General features: G+C 41.6%; 1 protein-coding gene across 1 annotated transcript in view; it reads left to right on the top strand.

The window, feature by feature from the left end:
• The window catches only part of LOC116856384 (cytochrome P450 2J2), a 36,349-nt gene extending 22,860 nt beyond the window's left edge, over positions 1–13,489 (top strand). The window contains exons 7-9 of the mRNA XM_032839742.1: positions 179–366; positions 6,208–6,346; positions 12,365–13,489. Coding sequence (XP_032695633.1) covers positions 179–366; positions 6,208–6,346; positions 12,365–12,543 — 506 coding nt within the window. The 3' untranslated portion in view covers positions 12,544–13,489. The remainder of the gene's footprint in view (positions 1–178; positions 367–6,207; positions 6,347–12,364) is intronic.
• Positions 13,490–20,421: the final 6,932 nt, after the last annotated feature.

Raw genomic sequence — 20,421 nt, 5'->3', positions numbered from 1 at the left:
TTTCACTCTGAAATACCTCCTGAGAAACCAGAGTCTATATAGTGCCTGCTATAGTTTTAGCCTTTTTTTTTTCTTTTTTTTTTTTTTAGTCATTTTAATCCTGATTATTCCATTCTTCAGCTTAATCAGGCTTAAGGAAGGTTGTGGAATAATAGAATAACAGAACTTTCTTTTCCAGAAAAAGTCCAAGCTGAGATCGACAGGGTGATTGGTCGGTCACAGCTGCCGAGCTTAGCCACTCGAGAGTCCATGCCCTACACCAATGCTGTCATCCACGAGGTGCAGAGAATGGCAAACATCGTCCCCCTGAACGTGCCCAGGGAAGTGACAGGTGATACCACGCTTGCTGGATACTACCTGCCCAAGGTAACCAGGGACTCCCAGCCTCAGATCCTCAAGCCCATCTTTTTAAATGGTAGAAACTGTGACCCATACCCTTGTTCTAGGGAATCCTTTACATGCGAAGAGTGCTGTGTTACACCTGAGATAATACTGGCTTTTTCCCCTATGTGTGGTGTTTGGAACGTTAATTCAACTAGACATTAACAGGTATTTCGGAGGGGAAGGAGGATTCCATGGTCAAGTATGATTAGGCAAAGACCGGCTTTTCTTTGCTGTGGGATGTCTCTGATTTTTGTTTTTTAACCATGTGATGTGCATTATGGATCTTTGTGTGGATACAGCAAGCGGCAATTCTTGGTCAGACTTTGTCGTGGGGCCCTTTGCTTTGCCAGGGTGGAGTTTCTCACAGCACTAGGGACCTGCCAGACCTGGAAAATTCTGCTTCATAATCATGGGGTTATAGAATATTGAAGAATGAAGGGACATTTGAGACTACCTGGGCCAATATCCCATTCATGCTGGTGTTTCTAGCATGGTAGTGCCCACAAGTATTTTTCCGGCTTTTACCTACAGCCCTGTGTGGGGCTGTGTCACAGGGGAAACCAATCCAGGCTGGTGTGATATTAATTATTTAGAAGGGAGAGAAGGGAACCGATGCTTATTAAGCAAGGAGTGTGTGTCCTGGACTCTTGTATATTCTTTCAGAAGGTCTTAATCAGTCCTCAGAATAACTGTTATCTCCACTTAATAAATTCGGAAGTTGAGGCTCCAGAGTGATTAACCTAGTGTAAGAGCTCAACTACGAAGAGACAAGTGTAGAGTTCCAGAAGCAGATCTGTTCCATTTCCCAGGCGTGTCTTTTCTGTACTACACCATGTTCTCTCCACGGGAGCTGCTTTACTTGCCCTTTAAAAGAGTCCCTCTGCAGTTGTTTTCCATTGGTCTCTGTTAAACTCCTATCCTCACAAAGGAGATTCTTTTTTTTTTTAATTCTTTATTTAAATTTAATTTAGTTAACATATACTATATTAGTAGTTTCAGGGGTCGCATTTAGTGATTGATCAACTGCATAGCACACCCAGGGCTCATTACACATCAAGTGCCCTCCTTAATGTCTCTCACCCAGTTACCCCATCCCCTCACCCAGCCCCCCTCCGGCAACCCTGTTTGCTTCCTAGAGGTCACCATCTCTTATGGTTTGCCTCCCTCTTATTTTCATCTTATTTTATTTTTCCTTCCCTTCTCCTATGTTCATCTGGTTTGTTTCTTGAACTCCACATATGAGTGAAATCATATGATACTTTTCTCTGACTTATTTCATGTAGCATTACACCATCTAGTTCCATCCACATTACTGCAAATGGCAAAATGCCATTCTTTTTGATGGCTAATATTCCATTGTTTATATATACTACACCTTTATCCACTCATCTATTGACATCTGGGCTCTTTCCATATTTTGGCTATTGCGGACATTGTTGCTATAAACATTGGGGTGCAAGTGCCCTTTCAAATCACTAGGTTTGTATCCTTTGGATAAACACCAGGTAGTACAATTGCTGGGTTGTACGGTAGCTCTATTTTCAGCTTTTTGAGGAATTTTCATACTGTTTTCCAGAGTGGCTGCACCAGCTTGCATTCCCACCAACAGTGTAGGAGGGTTCCCCTTTCTCTGTATCCTCACCAACATCTGGTTTCCTGAGTTACTCATTTTAGCCATTCTGACTGGTGTGAGGTTGTATCTCATTGTGGTTTTGATCTATATTTCCCTGATGCCCAGTAATGTTGAACATTTTTTCATGTGTCTGTTGGTCATTTGTATGTCTTCTTTGGAGAAAGGTCTGTTCAGGTCTTCTGTGCATCTCTTGATTGGATTATTTGTTCTTTGGCTGTTGAGTTTGATAAATTCTTTGTAGATTTTAGATACTAGCCCTTTATCTGATAAGACATTTGCAAATATCTTCTCCCATTCCGCAGGTTGCCTTTCAGTTTTATTGACTGTTTTCTTTGCTGCGCAAAGCTTTTGATCTTGGTAAAGTCCCCATAAAGCATTTTTGCTTTTGTTTCTCTTGCCTTTGGGGACGCGTCTAGCAAGAAGCTGCTGCCGCCAAGGTCAGAGAGGTAACTGCTTATGTTCTCCTCTAGGATTTTGATGGATTCCTGCCTCACATTGAGGTCTTTCATCCATTTTGAGTTTATCTTTCTGTATGGTGTAAGAAAATGGTCCAGTTTCATTCCTCTAAATGTGGCTGTCTAATTTTCCCAGCACATCTGTTGAAGAGACTGTACTTTTTCCATTGGATATTCTTTCTTGCTTTGTTGAAGATTAGTTGACCACAGAGTCATTGAGGGGCCATTTCTGGGTTCTTTATTCTGTTCCATTGATCTATGCGTCTGTTTTCGTGCCAGTACCATGCTGTCTTGATGATGACAGCTTTGTAATAGACCTTCAAGGCTGGCATTGTGATGCCCTAAGCTTTGGTTTTCTTTTTCAATATTCCTCTGGCTATTTGGGGTCTTTTCTGGTTCCATGCAAATTTTAGGATTGTTTGTTCCAGCTCAGTGAAAAACACTGATGGCATTTTGATAGGTATTGCACTGAATCTGTAGATTGCTTTGGGTAGCATAGACATTTTAACAATATTTGTTCTAATCCATGAGCGTGAATGTTTTTCCATTTCTTTATGTCCTCCATGATTTCTTTCCTAAGTGTTCTATAGTTTTCAGAGTATAGATCCTTTACCTCTTTGGTTAGACTTGTTCCTAGGTAAGTTATGGTTTTTGGTGCAATTGCAAATGGGATCCTTAATTTCTCTTTCTTCTGTCTCACTGTTAGTGTATAGAAGTGCAACTGATTTTTATGCTTTGATTTTATATCCTGTGATTTTTGCTGAAACCCCATTATCAGTTCTAGCAATTTTGGGGTGGAGTTGTTTGGGTTTTCCTCATAGAGTTATCAAGTCATATGCCAAGAGTGAAAGTTTGACTTCTTCTTTGCTGATTTGGATGCATTTTCTTTTTGTTGTCTGGTGCTGATGGTGGGACTTCCAGTACATTTTAAACAATAGTAGTAAGAGTGGACATCCCTGCCATGTTCCTGATCTTGGAGGAAAAGCTCTCAGTTTCTCCCTCTTGAGGTTGATATTTGCTGTGGGTTTTTCATATGTGGCTTTTATGATATTATGTTCCCTCTATCCCTCTATCCCAACATGGCAGAGAGTTTTTATCAAGAAAGGATGCTGTACTTTGTCAAAATTTTTTTTTCCTGCATCTACTGAGAGGATCATATGGTTCTCGTTCTTTCTCTTATTAATGTATTGTATCACATTGATTGATTTGCCGATGTTGAACCAACCTTGCAGCCCAGGAATAAATCCCAGTAGGTCGTGGTGAATAATCCTTTTAATGTACTATTGGATCCTATTACTAGCATCTTAGTGAGAATTTTTGCATCCATGTTCATCAGTGATATTGGTCTGTAGTTCTTTTTTATTGTTATCTTTGTCTGGTTTGGGGATCAAGGTCATGCTGGCCTCACAGAATGAGTTTGGAAGTTTTCCTCCTATTTCTTATCTTTTGAGACAGTTTCAGAAGAATAGGTATTAATTCTTCTTTAAATGTTTGGTAGAATTCCCCTGGGAAACCATCCAGTCCTTGATTCTTGTTTGTGGGGAGATTTTTGATTACTGATTCAATTTCCTCACAAAGGAAACTTTGTTCTCAAGCTGCTCACCAGTCTTAAGATCTCCACCTACAGCTCGGCCCCCTGGTGTCCTCTCTGCACCCTGCACATGCAGTTCCTTTTCTTTCTTTCTTTCTTTCTTATTTTTTTAATTTTTTAAATTTATTTTCAGCATAACAGTATTCATTGTTTTTGCACCACACCCAGTGCTCCATGCAATCCATGCCCTCTCCAATACCCACCACCTGGTTCCCCCAACCTCCCACCTGCCCCTTCAAATCCCTCAGATTGTTTTTCAGAGTCCATAGTCTCTCATGGTTCACCTCCCCTTCCAATTTCCCTCAACTCCCTTCTCCTCTCTAACTCCCCTTGTCCTCCATGCTATTTGTTATGCTCCACAAATAAGTGAAACCATATGATAATTGACTCTCTCTGCTTGACTTATTTCACTCAGCATAGTTCTTAATCAAGGTCTTGGTCGGCTTCTGTGGATCCATTCCAATTTGTCTAGGTCCCTCTGTGTGTGTCTTACCTGGGGACAGAACCGGAGGCGCTTACCCATTCCTATACCTATTCCTACAGCTGTTTCCATTCATTGTTTTCTTACTGATTGACATCTTGTGGGTGAAGGCTGAGGTCTAAATTATTTCACAGGTGCTGTTTGCATTTTTCTAGCAATTCGTTTAGCTCAACAGAGTCATTCTACCACTGATTTTTAATATCAGCTTTAATAAAGACCATGGGAACTAGAAATCTCATTGACTGTATCTTATAGAGGCATGGAGCCATGGCTTTGACATAAACTAGACCTTGTACAAATCATGGCTCTATCTCCTTCCAATGCATGACTCTGGGCATGTCACTTCATGTCTCAGAGCTTAGACTGACTTATCCGTACTTTAAAACTACTCCAGAGGTGGAGATAAAATGAGATCATTCATGTAGTGTTTAGAAAATGCTCAAAATAGCCATTATTTCTTTAGTAATTTAATAAATGTCCATTAAGCATCTAAAATGCCCCCATCTAGGAAAACAACTCTGAATAATCATGCAAATATATACTTACAAACCATGATAAATGCTCATCTGGGAGAACTCGCTGGTTTCCATAAAGATACAGGCCAGCTGGAACCAGGAGTAGAGGGCTTCCAAAGGGAAGTGTTTGAGCTGAGGATTAAAGGATGATTGAGAGTTAGCTCAGTGATAGAGAAAAAAGGCATTCCAGGCAAGGTGAAGAGCTTGTAAAAGGCCCTGGAAGTGAGTAGGAACATAGCATTTTTGAGAAACTGAAAGCAGGCCTCTGTAGTGTGAGCGCAGGTAGAAGGAGAGCGGTCCAAACGGGGGTCAGCAGATGAGTCTCTCAGCTAAGGGTGGTGGGAAGCTACTGAAAGGTATTTAAGATGTGGGTGTGTGGATGGGTGTGGCATCACTAAATCCTGTTCAAAGTTCACTCTGTGTTTAGAGTGTGGAGCAGATCAAAAGGGGAGAGGTTATGGGCATAGGTGGGTAGCTCCTGCAGGGGTATAAGCAAGGCAGCTGGTATCCCTAGGTAAGAGGCAGGGGTGGGCATAGAATGGAGGTGACAGAATCAAGAGACATTTAAAGAAAAATTGAGCAGCCTCACTGAAGAATTGGATGAAGGCAGAAAGAGGGAAATGGAGGCAATACGGAGAACTCCTGGGTTTCTTGCTATGTACCTGGATGGATAGTGGTTCCTTTCACTGATGTACCTATGGAGTGTACCAGACCCTGGAGGGAAGAGAATGGGAGAAAACGAGATGAAGGAGACATCTTTTACCTGGATAGAGCTGCCGCAGTTGTCACTTGCCTGAGCGGCTGGGTGATTTTCATGTGACGGTACTGACTAGCCAGCTGCTGTGTTATTCTCTCATTGATGCAGATATGTCCCTGTAGGAAGATCCCTTCTGCAGTCAATAGAAGCTACACTTCCCTGGTCAAATGCCCTGCAAGCCCATCACTTTAAGCTGTCCCATCACAAAGAGCAGGGGCCAGGGTGGATGGGAGAGGGACTGGGCTCGGAAGACAGTGAGTTGGGGAGGGTGAGGGAGTCCGTGGGGTGTGGTGTGATCAGCCCCTGGTGTGGGAGTCAGGGGACTGCTACTCTTCTGAAGAGGTGTGTTGTGTGGGTCAAGCCTTGCCTGAGTCTTTGCTGCCTTCTCCAGGGGACCATGATCCTGACCAATCTGACTGCACTGCACAGGGACCCTGCAGAATGGGCCACCCCCAACACATTCAATCCGGAGCATTTTCTGGAGAACGGACAGTTTAAGAAAAGGGAAACCTTTCTGCCTTTCTCAGTAGGTGAGTTGTAAACAAATAGGAGTGTCCGAATCCAGAGTCCCTCTCTTAGCCCTCCCCCACCTCTTCTCCCTGCTACACGTTACACAGAACCCACACTAATGGAATACATGATAGTCTGCTCATCATTAACTTAAAAATAAATATAAATTGGTTTTGTGGTCCACTATCATTTTGCTGATGACACTAAGGCTTCCAAGGGGAGGAACTGGAATTTGAACCCATGTGGTATGACCTGAAGCCCCAGGGGCACACCGCCCTGAGTGTACCTGGATAGATTCTGATTAGATCTTCTTTGTCTTACTTCACCTCATTCTATGTCATCTTTGCCCACATTGGACAAGTCCCTCCTAATAGAAAAGCTGCTATGAGATGTAGGAATATCTTCCAGTCTTCTGTCTACAGTAGCTTCAAAGTTCTTATTTCAGTACCAAGTCCCAGCTGTAAATTTCAAGGATTATAATTATTCTTGCCTCACTGGTACTCTGCTATTGAGAATTTTATCATACCCTCTTAATTACAGACTTCATTTGCAAGCATATGATCTCACTTAATCTTTGCAGCAACCCAGTTATTAATAATTAGACAGGAAAGTGAGCTGTATTTCCATTCTTAATATGAGGAAATGAAGAATAAGGGAGTGGTTTCTTATCCAAGATCCTGTGCCCCAGGAATTGGCAGAACAGGGGTCCAAGACACAAGGTTTTATACTTCTGGTCTACTGCTCTCTTCACCACAACTGGAATCTAACTCATCTTCCCACTTAAAGGCCCTTCCACTTTGATTCAGAATTCATCCCACAGCTATCAGTTAACATACGCATGCATAACAGTCCACAAACTCAGTGGCTTAAGACAATAAGTTATTAAAACAGTATTATTGTTTACAAGTCTATAGTTCAGCTAGGTAGCTCTGCTGGGTCTTAGCTGAGTTTGTTTGTGTGTTTGGGAGATCTAGGATGACCGCAGCTGGAACAACAAAGCTTTCCACATTACCTCTCATTCTTTAGCAGCTAGCCTGGTTTGTTTAAATGTTGGTGTTAAGATCCCGAGAGAGAGAATGGAAGCATAAAATGTCTCTTAAGGCTTAGGCTGCGGACTGACATTCTGCCACTTCCACGGCATTCTGTTGGCCAGTGCAAGTCATTAACTCAGTCCCAACTAAGGGAGTGGAAAATACTATAATTTTTGGTGGGAAAGGGTATGAAGTCACATAACAGATGGTGTGAGTACATCGAGAAGACAGGAATTGGAGCCGGTTTGCAGTCAGTTTTATCCCTGTGATGGAGAAGAATGAAATTCAAAGGCGGCAAACAATTTGGGGATTCCCACAGGAGGTGTGACAGAATGCGGGTTAGTTGAACAGAAGAAACAGAAATCTAAAAAATCCAATGAGTTAAGAAAATGTCAGCACACTGTTTTTTTCTTTCCCACCCCACTCCCATCTTTGGCACACAGTTGCTTTTCCTGCTTCTTGGTCTAGCACTTTCTGGAGACAGCCTCCCTGAAAGAATGAGATATGGATGGCCCCTTCTTTTATCTTGGGAAAGAAGACCATGTGCGAAATTACTACTTGTGCATAACCCGGGAATATTGTGAAGCTATTTTGGCAAATTCCTATTTTCTTTTCCTCACTGAAGTCCTTCCAGGTTGATCTGACATGGCAGCAGGCAGCTTCATGAAAGGCAAGAGTGTGGTTCCTTATTTTTCAGATAAGCTCATTTGGTCATAGAGGATGAGGTTAGGAAGAACTTTTCCCAAAACACCTAGGTCATCCTTCTCATTTTACCAGTGAAGTAATCGACCTTGTTAGTTGGTGATAGCCAGGTGGTGGGAGTACCAAGGAGATACCAGTTTTCCTGTGATCCAGGCAGAAGCTCTGAAAAGAAGCAATCCTCATTTTCATGCTTTGAAAAGAAAATTCCTGCTTGTCTTCTTCTTGGTATCATTACCCAGCTGGTCACATGATACAGTTTGAAGAGAGATTATTTCATGGATTTGACAAGTGGGAAAAATTTAGCTCTGTGAGATGAATTTGCTTACTACCCACAGCTGGTTACTGATGGAAACAGTACTTTAACCCTGGTTTCTGACTATCTGGGTCCAGCTTTGTCATCATGAATGGATTCTTCTAGGAGAATCTTAGTATTCACAGGACAGCTGACTAGGTACCATTTTAACAAATTTGTTCATCATGCTATGTGTGATGGGTAAAGAGATAAAGACAGAGGGAACATAGATGAATGAGACACATGCTGGTAGGAAACACAGGTCCCAAATAATGTAATAGCAGCATAATTGTGCTGCACGTTTACATTTACTAAACACTTCTGCAGGTGTTACCTAATTTTATTTCCTCAACAGCCCCTTCTAGGCAAAAGACAAAATGGAGACATGCATACATTAATGAGTTTTCAAGAGTATTTAATTACATGGGAAAATACAGCACATGCAGCACAGAGAATTAACTACAGAGAATTATACCAGTTATAGTGTCCAGGGGGATCCCCATAAGGACAGTGAGGATATATGTCAGAATGTTAACAAGGGTTCTTGTCAGGATTATGGGATTATAACCATCTTTTACATCTTTTATCATCTTCTTTATACCTTTCCTTTTCATGCATTTAAAAAAAAAGTCTATGGTGAATATGTATTACTTAGGAAGAAAGTAAGTTATCATAAACACACATACAAAAGAGATGGCAGTAGTGAAACTGCAGGAGGTTGTTGCAAGGGAGAGGACAGTAGAAGCCTAGAGCGGGAGTCAGAGCACAAGTGAGATGAGGTGGGGTCTTCACAGGGTGGCTGTGGTGGTGATGGGTCATATACAAGGGATACTGATCCAATAAGTAAACCTATTGCCAATAATGGGAGGAAGTTACAAATAGGGAAAGAGAGAAGATAGAATGAACTCTGGTGTTGAGTTGGAACCAGAGGTTATCAATATGAACTCAGATTTCTGATAGGTAGGTAGGCAGATATAGAAATAAATATAGATGTAAACATGGATACATATACATATATTTAAATATATACTCGTGGTACATACTTACAGATTCCTCAGCTCTAGCCGCTGATGTGCACTGAGAGCAACACTACCCTGATATCAGCAAGCATGCCAAATGCCCAGATCTTGGTTTCTAGATATCATTATATCATTATCCACTAAAAGGAACTTGGACTTTAGAAAGATGGCTGATTCTATGGTTGGGAAAGGGGAAGGGTAAGATGAGCCTGAAACACACTGTTATGCCCAAAAGTTAAGGAAATATCAGCTTGAATGGGCAGCTAATAGCCAAGTCTGGAACATCTTGAGCATCAAAACAAATAATGATAACAAATTATAACCCTTTGAATAAAAATAGGAATCTCTGAACTCATACGGATATAAATGGGTAGAAAAGTAGGTATAAGTGAAAGCATTTCCTTTAGTAGAATTCTAGCTAATAGATGTGGAAGGAATGATGGAATTTTAAAGCTCATGACTTGGCAACCATTAGAGTAATTAATAATTTAGCCAAGAGATAGCAATGGAAACTGTGGATGAAAGATCAGTGAGGAATGGCTCATTAACATAGTCTTAAAGTATTTACTAGTTACAAAGAGAAAAATAATCATTTTACAAGGGAAAATTTGGTAGACACCACCTTAATCGAGTGACCAAAGTTACCACCACCAAAAATGGGACAAATCAAAACTGTGTACCACCCAATAGAAGGAAATGAGAACACAGCCTCACTTTGGTGTTACTCCTATCAGAAATGCATGACCTCACGACCTGAATCTAATCATGAGGAAACATGAGAGGCATTTACCAAGTAATCTGTTTGTTATCTTCAAAAAAGCCAGTCATATAGACCTGGTGTGGATACACACACACACACACACACACACACACACACGAATAGTATTCAGCCATAAAAAAGAATGGACTCTTGCCATTTGCAACAATACGGATGGCATTAGAGAGTATTATGCTAAGCGAAATAAGTTAGTCAGAGAAAGACATATACCATATGATTTCATTCATATGTGGAATTTAAGAACAAATGAGGAAATGGAAAAAAAGAAGCGAGAGAGACAAACCAAGAAACAGACTCAACTTTAGAGAAGTCATGGTTACCAGAGGGGAGGGAGGTAGGGGGATGCCTGAAATAGGTGATGGGGATTAAGGAGCAACTTGTCATGATGAGCACTGAGCAATGTGTAGAACTGTTGAATCACTATACTGTACATCTGAAACTAATAGAATACTGCACGGAATTAAAATGAAAAGCTCAGTAAGAAAAAAAAATGTCAGACATAGCAGCTGAGTCGTCACTTGCATGTCAGCCAAATGCAACATTGGACATTATTGGGACAAATAGCAAAATCTGATTGGGGATCTTGGGGACAAAATGGTAGCAATGTGTCAATGTTTGCCTGAATTGGTGGTTATACTGTAGTTATGTCAGAGAATGTCCTCGCTTTTAGGAAATCCATACTAAAGATTTCATAGGTAATGTAGACAAGGCACTTTCAAATAAATAACTCAGAAGAAACAAGTTCTTTGTATTATTCTTGCAAGTTTTCTGTACTTCAAAAGTGTTTCAGAATAAAAGGCATGCTATGGAAAGTATCACAGTAAAGAACTGTAATATGCAGAAAGCTATTTTAGTAATGCCACCATCCAAAATGTTTTTCTTGAAAGGTAGTCTTGTGATGGGCATTAAGGAGGGTACCATGGACTACTGGGTGTTATTTGCAAATAATGAATCATGGAACACTCCATCAAAAACTAATGATGTACTGTATGGTGACTAACATAATATAAAAAAAAATAAAAAATAAAAAATAAAGGTAGTCTTTTCAATTGTATTCTTCCATTTTTTGAGAATTAACCAGAGGAAGTTAATGCTAAGCTATTTTACAGCTAGAATGTTTATTATTATCTAGGTGATGTGTTAAGCTACTTTGTTTTTCAATGTAAGTTATTAAATTCTTTGGTCTATTTGGATTCAGTGTGTAGCCCACACAACATATAAAATAAGGTTCGCATTTTTAGTGTGTGGGTTTATTTGTTTTGTTTTGTTTGTTTTGTTTTGTTTAAGGAGTAGAGGACAGAGGGAGAGAGAATCTTAAGGAGGCTCCATGTCTAGCATGGAGCCCAACACTGGGCTTGATCTCATGACCCTGAGATCATGATCTGAGCTGAAATTAGGAGTCAGACACTTAACTGACTGAACCACCCAGGTGCCCCTAAAATAAGGTTCCCATTTTAAACACACACACACACACGCTCCCCCTGATGCCCAAATCACATGGCTAGAAGGCGCAAGGAGTTGAACTGGATCTCCCTCTGCCTCCAGTTCCTCCCTCACGTAACAAGGAGTGAGATGGTGCCAACTGTGGGCCAAGGGATTTGGCAAGGACCCCCCCTCCCCACCCCCCCGTTAGAAACAAAATCCCCACTGGAGAAGGACTGCTATGTTTAAGGACTATTCAAGGAAAGAGCCTGAGAAAACTCCAAGGTAGAGGGCCATCCATGGCCATGAGATCCACAGTCATGAGGGAGGAAAACATGACATAAGGGAAAGACATCTTGCATTTTAGAAACTCTGCTCTGAAATTTATTGGCTTATACTTTTCTACAGTCCTAAGGAATGAAAAATATTAATCAACACAGAGTTTTTTGTTCTGCTGTCTGCTAATGTTGTTTGCTGACTGATTTTTGAAAAGCCTTTCAGCTAACAGTTCCACTTTTGAGGTCAACCCAGGCCTCCCTCCTCTTTTGTCCTATACCCTGTGACTTCACCCTGTGGGGCAGCTGCCTGACCCCTGAAAGCATTGGGAGTTTTTGAGTCCAGACTTACACTTTGGCCTGGATGGTTGTCAGATTAGATGAGCCTCTGTACATAAAGCTCTGGGGCCTACCAGCCCCTTCTTCTGCTTAGGTTTTGCAAGAAGTAGGAGATGTCAGTCCCAGGTGGGCACCCACACCAGATGGAAAGATGACTTGTCTTATGCTTTTGCCTTTCAGGAAAGCGGGTGTGCCTTGGAGAACAGCTGGCCAAGTCTGAGCTGTTTATTTTCTTCACTTCCCTTGTGCAAAAATTTACCTTCAGGGCCCCCAACGATGAGAAGCTGAGCTTGAAGTACAGAACGGGCCTTACCATCTCCCCAGTCAACCACCGACTCTGTGCAGTCCCTCGGTCCTGATGTCTGAAGTCGTTGGGCAGGGAGAGGAGAAAGGAAAGCAAGAAGTGTGGTGTCCTTGAAGGCACTGGCACCTCCTCAGAAGGGAGGTGGTGAAATGGAACGTGACTCTAAGGGACAGTCATAGGAATTGAACTCAGAGGAAGCACAATCCGAATCCCAGCCTTGCTGTTTTCTCTGATGGAGCCTTGAGCAGATCCGTTATGTTGTGAATGATTAACCTTTTCACCCAGGAGATGAAAAGCAGGTAACGATTCCTCCTCTAAAGGAATGGACTTTGAGTGATTTGGAAACCATACAGCTTATCAGAAAAATTAGAGCTGAAATCTGCCTTTTTCCTGCTTGCTTCTTTAGACAGGGATTTGCTTCTAGCCTGTGGAGGTGGCTCAGGTCACAGTGGTGCCAAATGTTTGATAAGAGCTAGAATTTGGACCCTGGGACAGCCAGAGGCTGACCTCAAACGCTGTCAAACTTGCTGGCACGATCCAAGCTTTATCTTGATCCCACCCTAGAATGGCCCTCTGGGAAGTCAGCCAGGCAGCTAGTACTCCCTATTTATATGCACGTTTCTATGAGGAAGCAGTTTCTGTGGTTTACTTAAGGGAATACTACACTGGCTTTGGAATCAGGACCAAGCAGAGTGTGACCACTACCAATTAAATGCGGGGAACATGTTTGGGAAACAATGTGGAATTTATCTTCCATCCTTAAGAGTATCTGTTTGCCTCAATTCCTCTATCAGGCATCTTTCCTCAAGGATTTAACTATGGGGTGGGTGTGAACTTTTCTGGCAAACAGATGACCCTGGTCAGCTTCTGAATGGTTAAATATTACCAGCCTAAACTCAACAGAGCCCTGGTACAGTATTTTATAGTAGGGAACCAGAAATGCCAGAATCCTGCTCAGTCCTTCTGCATGCAGTTGCTAAGGGGAGACAATGGCCAGAAAATTGAAGGTCAGGTAACACTGATGGTCCATGGAATTTGACGTCAAACTCCAATACAAACAAACACAAAAACACCTGCCAAACTGGACTAAACCGTATGGGAGGTCTTTTTCCCTAAGGTGGAGACCTTGTGTGCTTCTGCCTGCTCCTCTGGAACTCTGCTACCACCATTTAAACAGGCCTGTGTAACCCGATGGAGGATGAGAAACACAGTCCAGTCATTGCTGTTGCATCGCTAGCTGACAGCTGGCCAACCACCAGAGCTCTGCTGAGAGCATCCGAGATGAGCTGGACCCAAGCATATCCAGCAGCTGAATGCCAGACGCATGAGTGATCCCAGCTGAGACAAGAAGTGCCCGGCCGAACCCAGCCTAAACTGCCACCCAGAGCTTTAGGAGTTAAATGGTTATTGTTTTAAGCCACTGTGTTTTCAGATGCACTGTTACACAGCAGTAGCTAACTAATATATTCCTTGAGGGCAGGAACAGTATCTGTCTTATTCAAGAACAGTGCCTGGAACATGATAGGACTCCAAAAATAGTGAATTAATAATATAAGGTAGAATCATTATGGGCGGGTGCTAGATTAGACCTATCACTCCAAATCAGATCTCTGCCACTACCCCTCTGTCCTTTTCACCTGATTCCAATGACCTATTTCTCAGTCCTCATGCCAACTTCTGTTACAATCCTTCAGGAGCAAGGTAGGAGGAGTGCAGGCTTGTTCTTACCTCGCTGTGTCTGTTCCATTTCCCAGGTGGCTTTCTGGAATGGGGCCACCTATTCCTTTTCCCCATGCTTATTTCTTAAGAATAGGCTGATGCCCCTGGATGGGTATTTTGTACTATCTAGGTCACACTGTGTTTTTGTGCATTCACCATCAGCTGTATGTTCTGCTCTGAAAAGCTAAGAACTTTTCCCTCTGCTTTTGAAGCAGAGAAGAAATTAAGCAAGAATAAAGGGTCGAATGCAAAGGCCCACTTTCAGGGGCTGGCATGGAATCGTTGATGATGCCTGTTGCAACAGTCAGGGTCAGAACAGAGGTGTCTCTTAGTCCAAATACATCAAAGGTCCAAAGATATCAGAAGGCTCTGAGATACATAAAACAACATTAAAGATTCAAGGGGGTGGACTGCGGGCCATGCCTAAATTCAGTTCAAGGTTTTACCATTTATTAACTTCTGCCTGTGAATTAAACAGGCTACTTTACTTTCTTCAACTTGTATCCTAATCTGCAAAATAGAATTAAATTATACCTACTTTGGTAAATTATGAAACTGATCAAAAGGGCCACTATCCCTCTCTGGGTTGTCTCTCCTTGTGGTTCTCGGCTCCATGGGACAGTTATGGATAATTGCCTTGATACATCCAAGAATGGCCATGTCACATGCTCAATAAAATAGCAGAAGTTCCACAAGTTCAACATGTTTCTTTTTTCTCTGCCACATGATCAGCAATGTCCCAGATAAAGGTCTGTCAGCTTACATCCAGGTGACAAAGACATAATGCAGAGTCCCAACTGGTTCATGGTAGACATGCAATAAAACAAACCTATTTTGTTGTGAGCCACTAAGATTTGGGGATTTTGGGTTATGCAGCATAAGTTATCCTCAACTGTCTGATACATCAGCATTTTCATTGAGAGGACCATATATATTTGTGTTTGTAGTTACTGTGAATACCAAATATGCATGTGGGTCTCTCTCTATATATACGTGTATATACATATAATATATATACTATATATAAAATGCTACTTTAATACATATTAAACATATACATTTATATTATATATAATAAAGTCACAGTACACTTGGCATGTGATAGATTAAATTGTAGCTGTAATGCTGTTACAGTTGTTTCAGGCAAAAACTTGTGATTTATACAGTTTTTCTTCTAGACGATTTGATCTTTTCCTCGCTGGATCACAAAGCAATAGACTCTCCCTATTAACTACAAGATCATTATAAATCCTCTGATGGGCTGCCCACACTGTGCAACCCCTGGGGGCCTCCGCGGGCCATCTAGGGGAATGGCGCCTCTGCGTGTGGACTGTGCAGGGCCCGTAGGTGTGGGCCTGCTCCTTGGCCGGGTATATGATAATTTTTGTGATCTGAAACCTGCTCGCTTCATCAGTCACATCTTTTAATGTTTCTGCCAAACAAGTGAGCTCCTCTCCATCTCCTAGACAGACTAGGTCCTTTGTCATCGTCATGTGTTTATAGATGCTTCTTTTTTCTGGAAGAAGTATCTCATGACACAGGACAGACCCAGTCTAAATGTCAACTCTTCAGTGACATTTTTCTTGACTCTCAGCCACTTTGTTGATCCCTCCTCCATTCTCTGAGGATTTTATTCAAAAGTTTTCATTTCCTTTATCCAAATAATCTCCCAGTTACACTGAGGTTTTTGGAGGCAGCTGTGCCTTGCTCACCCAGGCTCCATCCCTAACAGTTTTGGTGCAGAGTCGATGCTCAGTAAATGTTTGTTGGACTTATAGGATGGGGGAGAGCAGCTGAGGGACTGAGACAGAGCAGGAGCACCAACGGTCCAGTGTCAGACATTTCCTGTGGCTAAGTAGCAAGTCTCTGGGCTCTCTGTGCCCTAACTGCACATTCAAAGACTGTACACTAAGGTCCCTTCTAGTTCTAGAAATCTCACCTGTGCAGAGAAAATTCTGAAATGGCAAAGTAAGGACCTCCAAAAAGCCACTCTTCCACAAAAGCATCTAGAAAACTAACAAAAGTTGTCAAAATCCATATTCCCAGAACTCTGAAAAGTAATCAACGTCTTGCCACAATCTGAGCATTTGTTTAAGGTGGAAAAACAATAAAAGAGCTGGATCTCAGTAAGAACGGCAAGCTCTGTGGCATTTAACTTACCCTAGTCCCATTCTCTTCTCCCCAGCTCTGCAGTCTCCTTAAAAAGCAGCAGCTTCGCAACCACGGAGCTGATAAAACCAAGTGCCAAGGAACCACTGGAGGGGGCAGGATGGGTTTGGAGCACCCCAAAGGCCCGTGCCCAGACAGCTGTCACCATTTGACCTGTCTGGCAGTTCACCGAAAAGCCCCATTCTCAGGGCTTGTCTTTATTTGTCCTGACTCAAAGTGGAGTCTGTGTGAAAAAAGTGAGTATTTGTTGAAAAAAAAAAAAAAAAAGGGTAACAATTGTGCAACACTGTGATAACCAGGGTGGGGATACCAGTTGGTGCTAACAAGAGGATTACAAGGGAAAACTGGGGAAGGAGAAGTCCATGGAAGCTTCCAATGGCTCTGACACATCTCTGGGAATCTAAAAGGCCAAGCACATGCAAGGACTCTGTGCATGGCCAGGAAGGATCTGAGAAGGCCTTAATCTCTCATTCTGGCTGACCTTGAGTCTCTGCATGAGCAGCAAATTAAATCTAAGAATTGTGAACTACCTGCTAGCATGACTAAGATGTAACCTGCCTCATAGGCAGAGCCGCGAGAGCCTTACTGGTTTCAAGGCATTTAAGGAACCCTCTGTCTGAACCTGAGCTGAACACGGTACTAACAGCAGAACATCCAGTCACTGCAGGTGATGGAGAACAGAAATTTTACAGAATCCGTCCCAGAAAGTCACCAAACAAGAGGCAACACAAACTACAACAGTAATAATAACAGACCTACAACAGTAATAACCACCACCTCAGGGTGGTTCTTGATTTCCAGAATTTCCACATTGTATCATTTAATAGGTCAAATTTTTAACAAACCAATTATACACCACATAAAGAAATAGCAAACTATGTTCGGCACACAGGACACAAAGTGAACAACAGAAACTCCTTGATGACACCTAGGCACTGGATTTATGAAACAAAAAAACTTAGGATAAACTATTCTTAACAACTTAAAATATTAATAAATTCTAATTAATACTATTTCAATTTAAAAGCCTTTAATAGGAGATATTTTTGAATATATTTATAGTGTAGAACTTATTTTTATATGTAAGTACTCATTGTGAAGAAAATCACTACAGTCAAGCTGTGTAACTTATCCATCATCTCTGTAGTTAACTTTGTGTGGGGGGGACGGTGGGCAGGGAGTTAGGAGCTATCCTTTCAGAAATTTCAAGTATGAAATGCAGCATTGTTAACTGTCAACATCACGACGTATATTAGATCTCCAGAACTTACTCATCACACATAACTGAACCTTTGTACTCTTTAATGAACACCACCCCATTTCCCCCATCCTCCAGTCTCTGGGCAACCACAGTTTTACTCCCTGTTTTTATGAGTTCGGTTTCAGATTTCACACTTAAGTGACATCATGCAGCATTTGTCTTTCACTGTCTAATTTCACGTAGCACAATGTCCTCCAGGTTCACCCTTGTTGCCAACAGCAGTGTTTCCTTCTTTTTTCAAGGTTGAAAAATACTCCTGATTTCTTCTGGTTGCCATAGGAAAGGACTGTCTCCCATTTCTATTAGCACTTTACTTTCTAGCCTGCTTTATTCTTTCTTACGGATAGCACATAGTCCTGAGTTTTTTTTTTAACCCATTCAGCTGCTCTGTACCTTTTGATTGATAAGTTTAATCAATTTTCATTTAAAACAACTATTGATACAGAAGAATTTATTATTACCCTTTTGTTAAACGATTTTATCATTCTTTTTGAAATTCTTCTCTCCTGCTGTCTTCCTTTGTGCATTTTTTTTTATTGATAGGCTTTGATTTTTTCCTCATTTTATGTAACTTCTGTACTTTTTCTATGGGACTTACATAAACTATCTTAACAGTCAATTTCAAGTGGATAATTTCACTTATAAACAATCCTGTATACTTTTACCTCTCTTTCCCCCTAACATGAAACGTTAGTGATGTCACAATTGACATCTATTTATATTGTGTGTCCATTAACCTCATTCACAGTAATTAATATTCTGTCGCTTATTCACCACTGTGAAGTAGTGTCACATTACATTTACCTTGGCCAATGACTTTCACGCTTCCTTACGCTCTTGTGCTGCGTTTTAGCATTATTTCATTTCAACTTTAAGAACCCCCTTTCGTACGTATTTTCAGGCAAGTCTAGTGGTGATGAATTCTTTCAGCTTTTGTTTATCTAACAACCTTTACCACCCCTTTATCTTTGAAGGACAGGTTTGTCAGGATAAGGATTCATGGGGTGGTGGGATTTTTTTTTCTTTCAGTTTTCTGAATTTATCATCCCACTTCCTTCTGGACTGCAGTTCTGCTGAAAAATCTGCCCATAATCTTAAGGGAGTTTCCTTGTGTGTAACACGTCATTTTTCTCTTATGTCAAAATTCTGTCTTTAACTTTTGACAATTTGATTATAATGTGTCTTGGTGTGAGTCTCTTTCATTTTACTTGGTATCCTTTGGGCCTCGTGGATCTGGATTTCTATTTTTTTCTTCCAGGTTTGGAAAGTTTTCAGGTGTTACTTCTTTGAATAAGCCTTCTGCCCATCTCTCTTTCTTCCTTCTGGGACTTCCATAATGAGTATCCTCTAAGTCTCATAAGCTCTCTTCACTTTTTCATTCTTTTTTCTTTTTGCCCATTTTACCAAATGATTTCCAATGACCTTTTCGTTTGTTAGTCCTTTCTTCTGCTTAATCTAGTCTGTCACTAAAGCTTACTTTTGAATTTTTTATTTTAGTTACTGTGTTCTTCAACTCTGTGATTTCTGTTTGGTGCTTCTTAATATTTTCTCTTTGTTGACATTCTCACTTAGCTCATGCATTACTCTCTAGACTTCAGTGAACACCTTTATCATCATTATTTTTAATTCTGTTAGATAAATCAGAAATCTCCATTTCATTAGGGTCAGTTTCTGGAGATTTACCTTGTTCTTTTATCTAGAACAGATTTTCCTCTTTCGTCATTTTCCTTGAGACTGCACATCAGATAAAACACCCACATCTCCCAGTCTTCACAGACTGGCCTCATATAGGAGATAAGCTTCACTAATCAGCCTGGCCAGAGACTCTGAATGCCTCTCAAACCTTCATGCTTGTCCAAGCTGTCATCTTTGTTTTTAGTGGCCCCCAAGAGAATAGAGTATGCCAAGTCCTGTCAGTGCTCAAGACAGGTAAGATAAAAGCCAATTCCCCGAATAGCAGCTGGAAAAGTTTGGAGCACTAGGTGTGAGGTCCAATTCCTTCTCTTCTCAGGGAGAAGCTGGGAGCAGGAGTTCATCACTCATCTGCTCCACAATGAGTTTGGAGAGGAGTTGTGGCAAATCCCTCTCTCTCATGGCGACCATACACTCTTTCAAATGGCTCTTTTGTTCTCTGTTGCCCCCAGGGTCCTAGCAAGTGCTGGGTCATGCTCGCTCTCATAGATAACTGGGTTAGAAGCCAGTCCCTTGGTAGCAGCTGAAGAGCCTGGCTGGGGGGGAGAGAGCTAAAGTGTGAAGTTGAACTCCTTCTAGGGAGAAGCTGGGGACTTAGTTTTATTCCTATATCATGCTGGGTATAGGAGCTGTGTGAAGTGCCCATACACCTGTTCAAAACTTCCAAAAGATTAGTCATTACCTGTGCAAGTCAGCTCCCAGAAATAGGCAAGTTAGAAGACAAACTATCAGGCAGCAATCGGAAAAGTCAGGCAGTAGTATAGTCTCTCTATCCAGATGTTGGATAATATTGCAGAGTGAGCCGGGATGAGGAGTCATAACAAGGGGCTGCAGGGCCACTCAAAACTGCTGCTTTCTCTGTAGACCCAAAGGGACTAGTGAAGGCTGTGCCTTGTCAACTCCTAGAGACAAGAAAGAAGTTAGACCATCAAGCAGCAGCTGGAAAAGTCACGGTAGCAGATGGATAGTTCAACTCCTTTCAGGGAGAAGCTGAAAGCTAGGTTTTTTCACTGGAGTGAGCCAGTAGGAGAAGCTACAGTTAGTGCTCACAAGCTTGCTCAAGCTCCCAGAGGATGGTAATTGCCTATCCCA

Source organism: Lontra canadensis, unplaced genomic scaffold (genome assembly GCF_010015895.1).
Source record: "Lontra canadensis isolate GAN:19392208 unplaced genomic scaffold, GSC_riverotter_1.0 scaffold109, whole genome shotgun sequence".
Classification (NCBI taxonomy): Eukaryota; Metazoa; Chordata; class Mammalia; order Carnivora; family Mustelidae; genus Lontra; species Lontra canadensis.
Note: the sequence above shows the minus strand (reverse complement) of the source record. Positions and strands in the feature narration are given on the sequence as shown.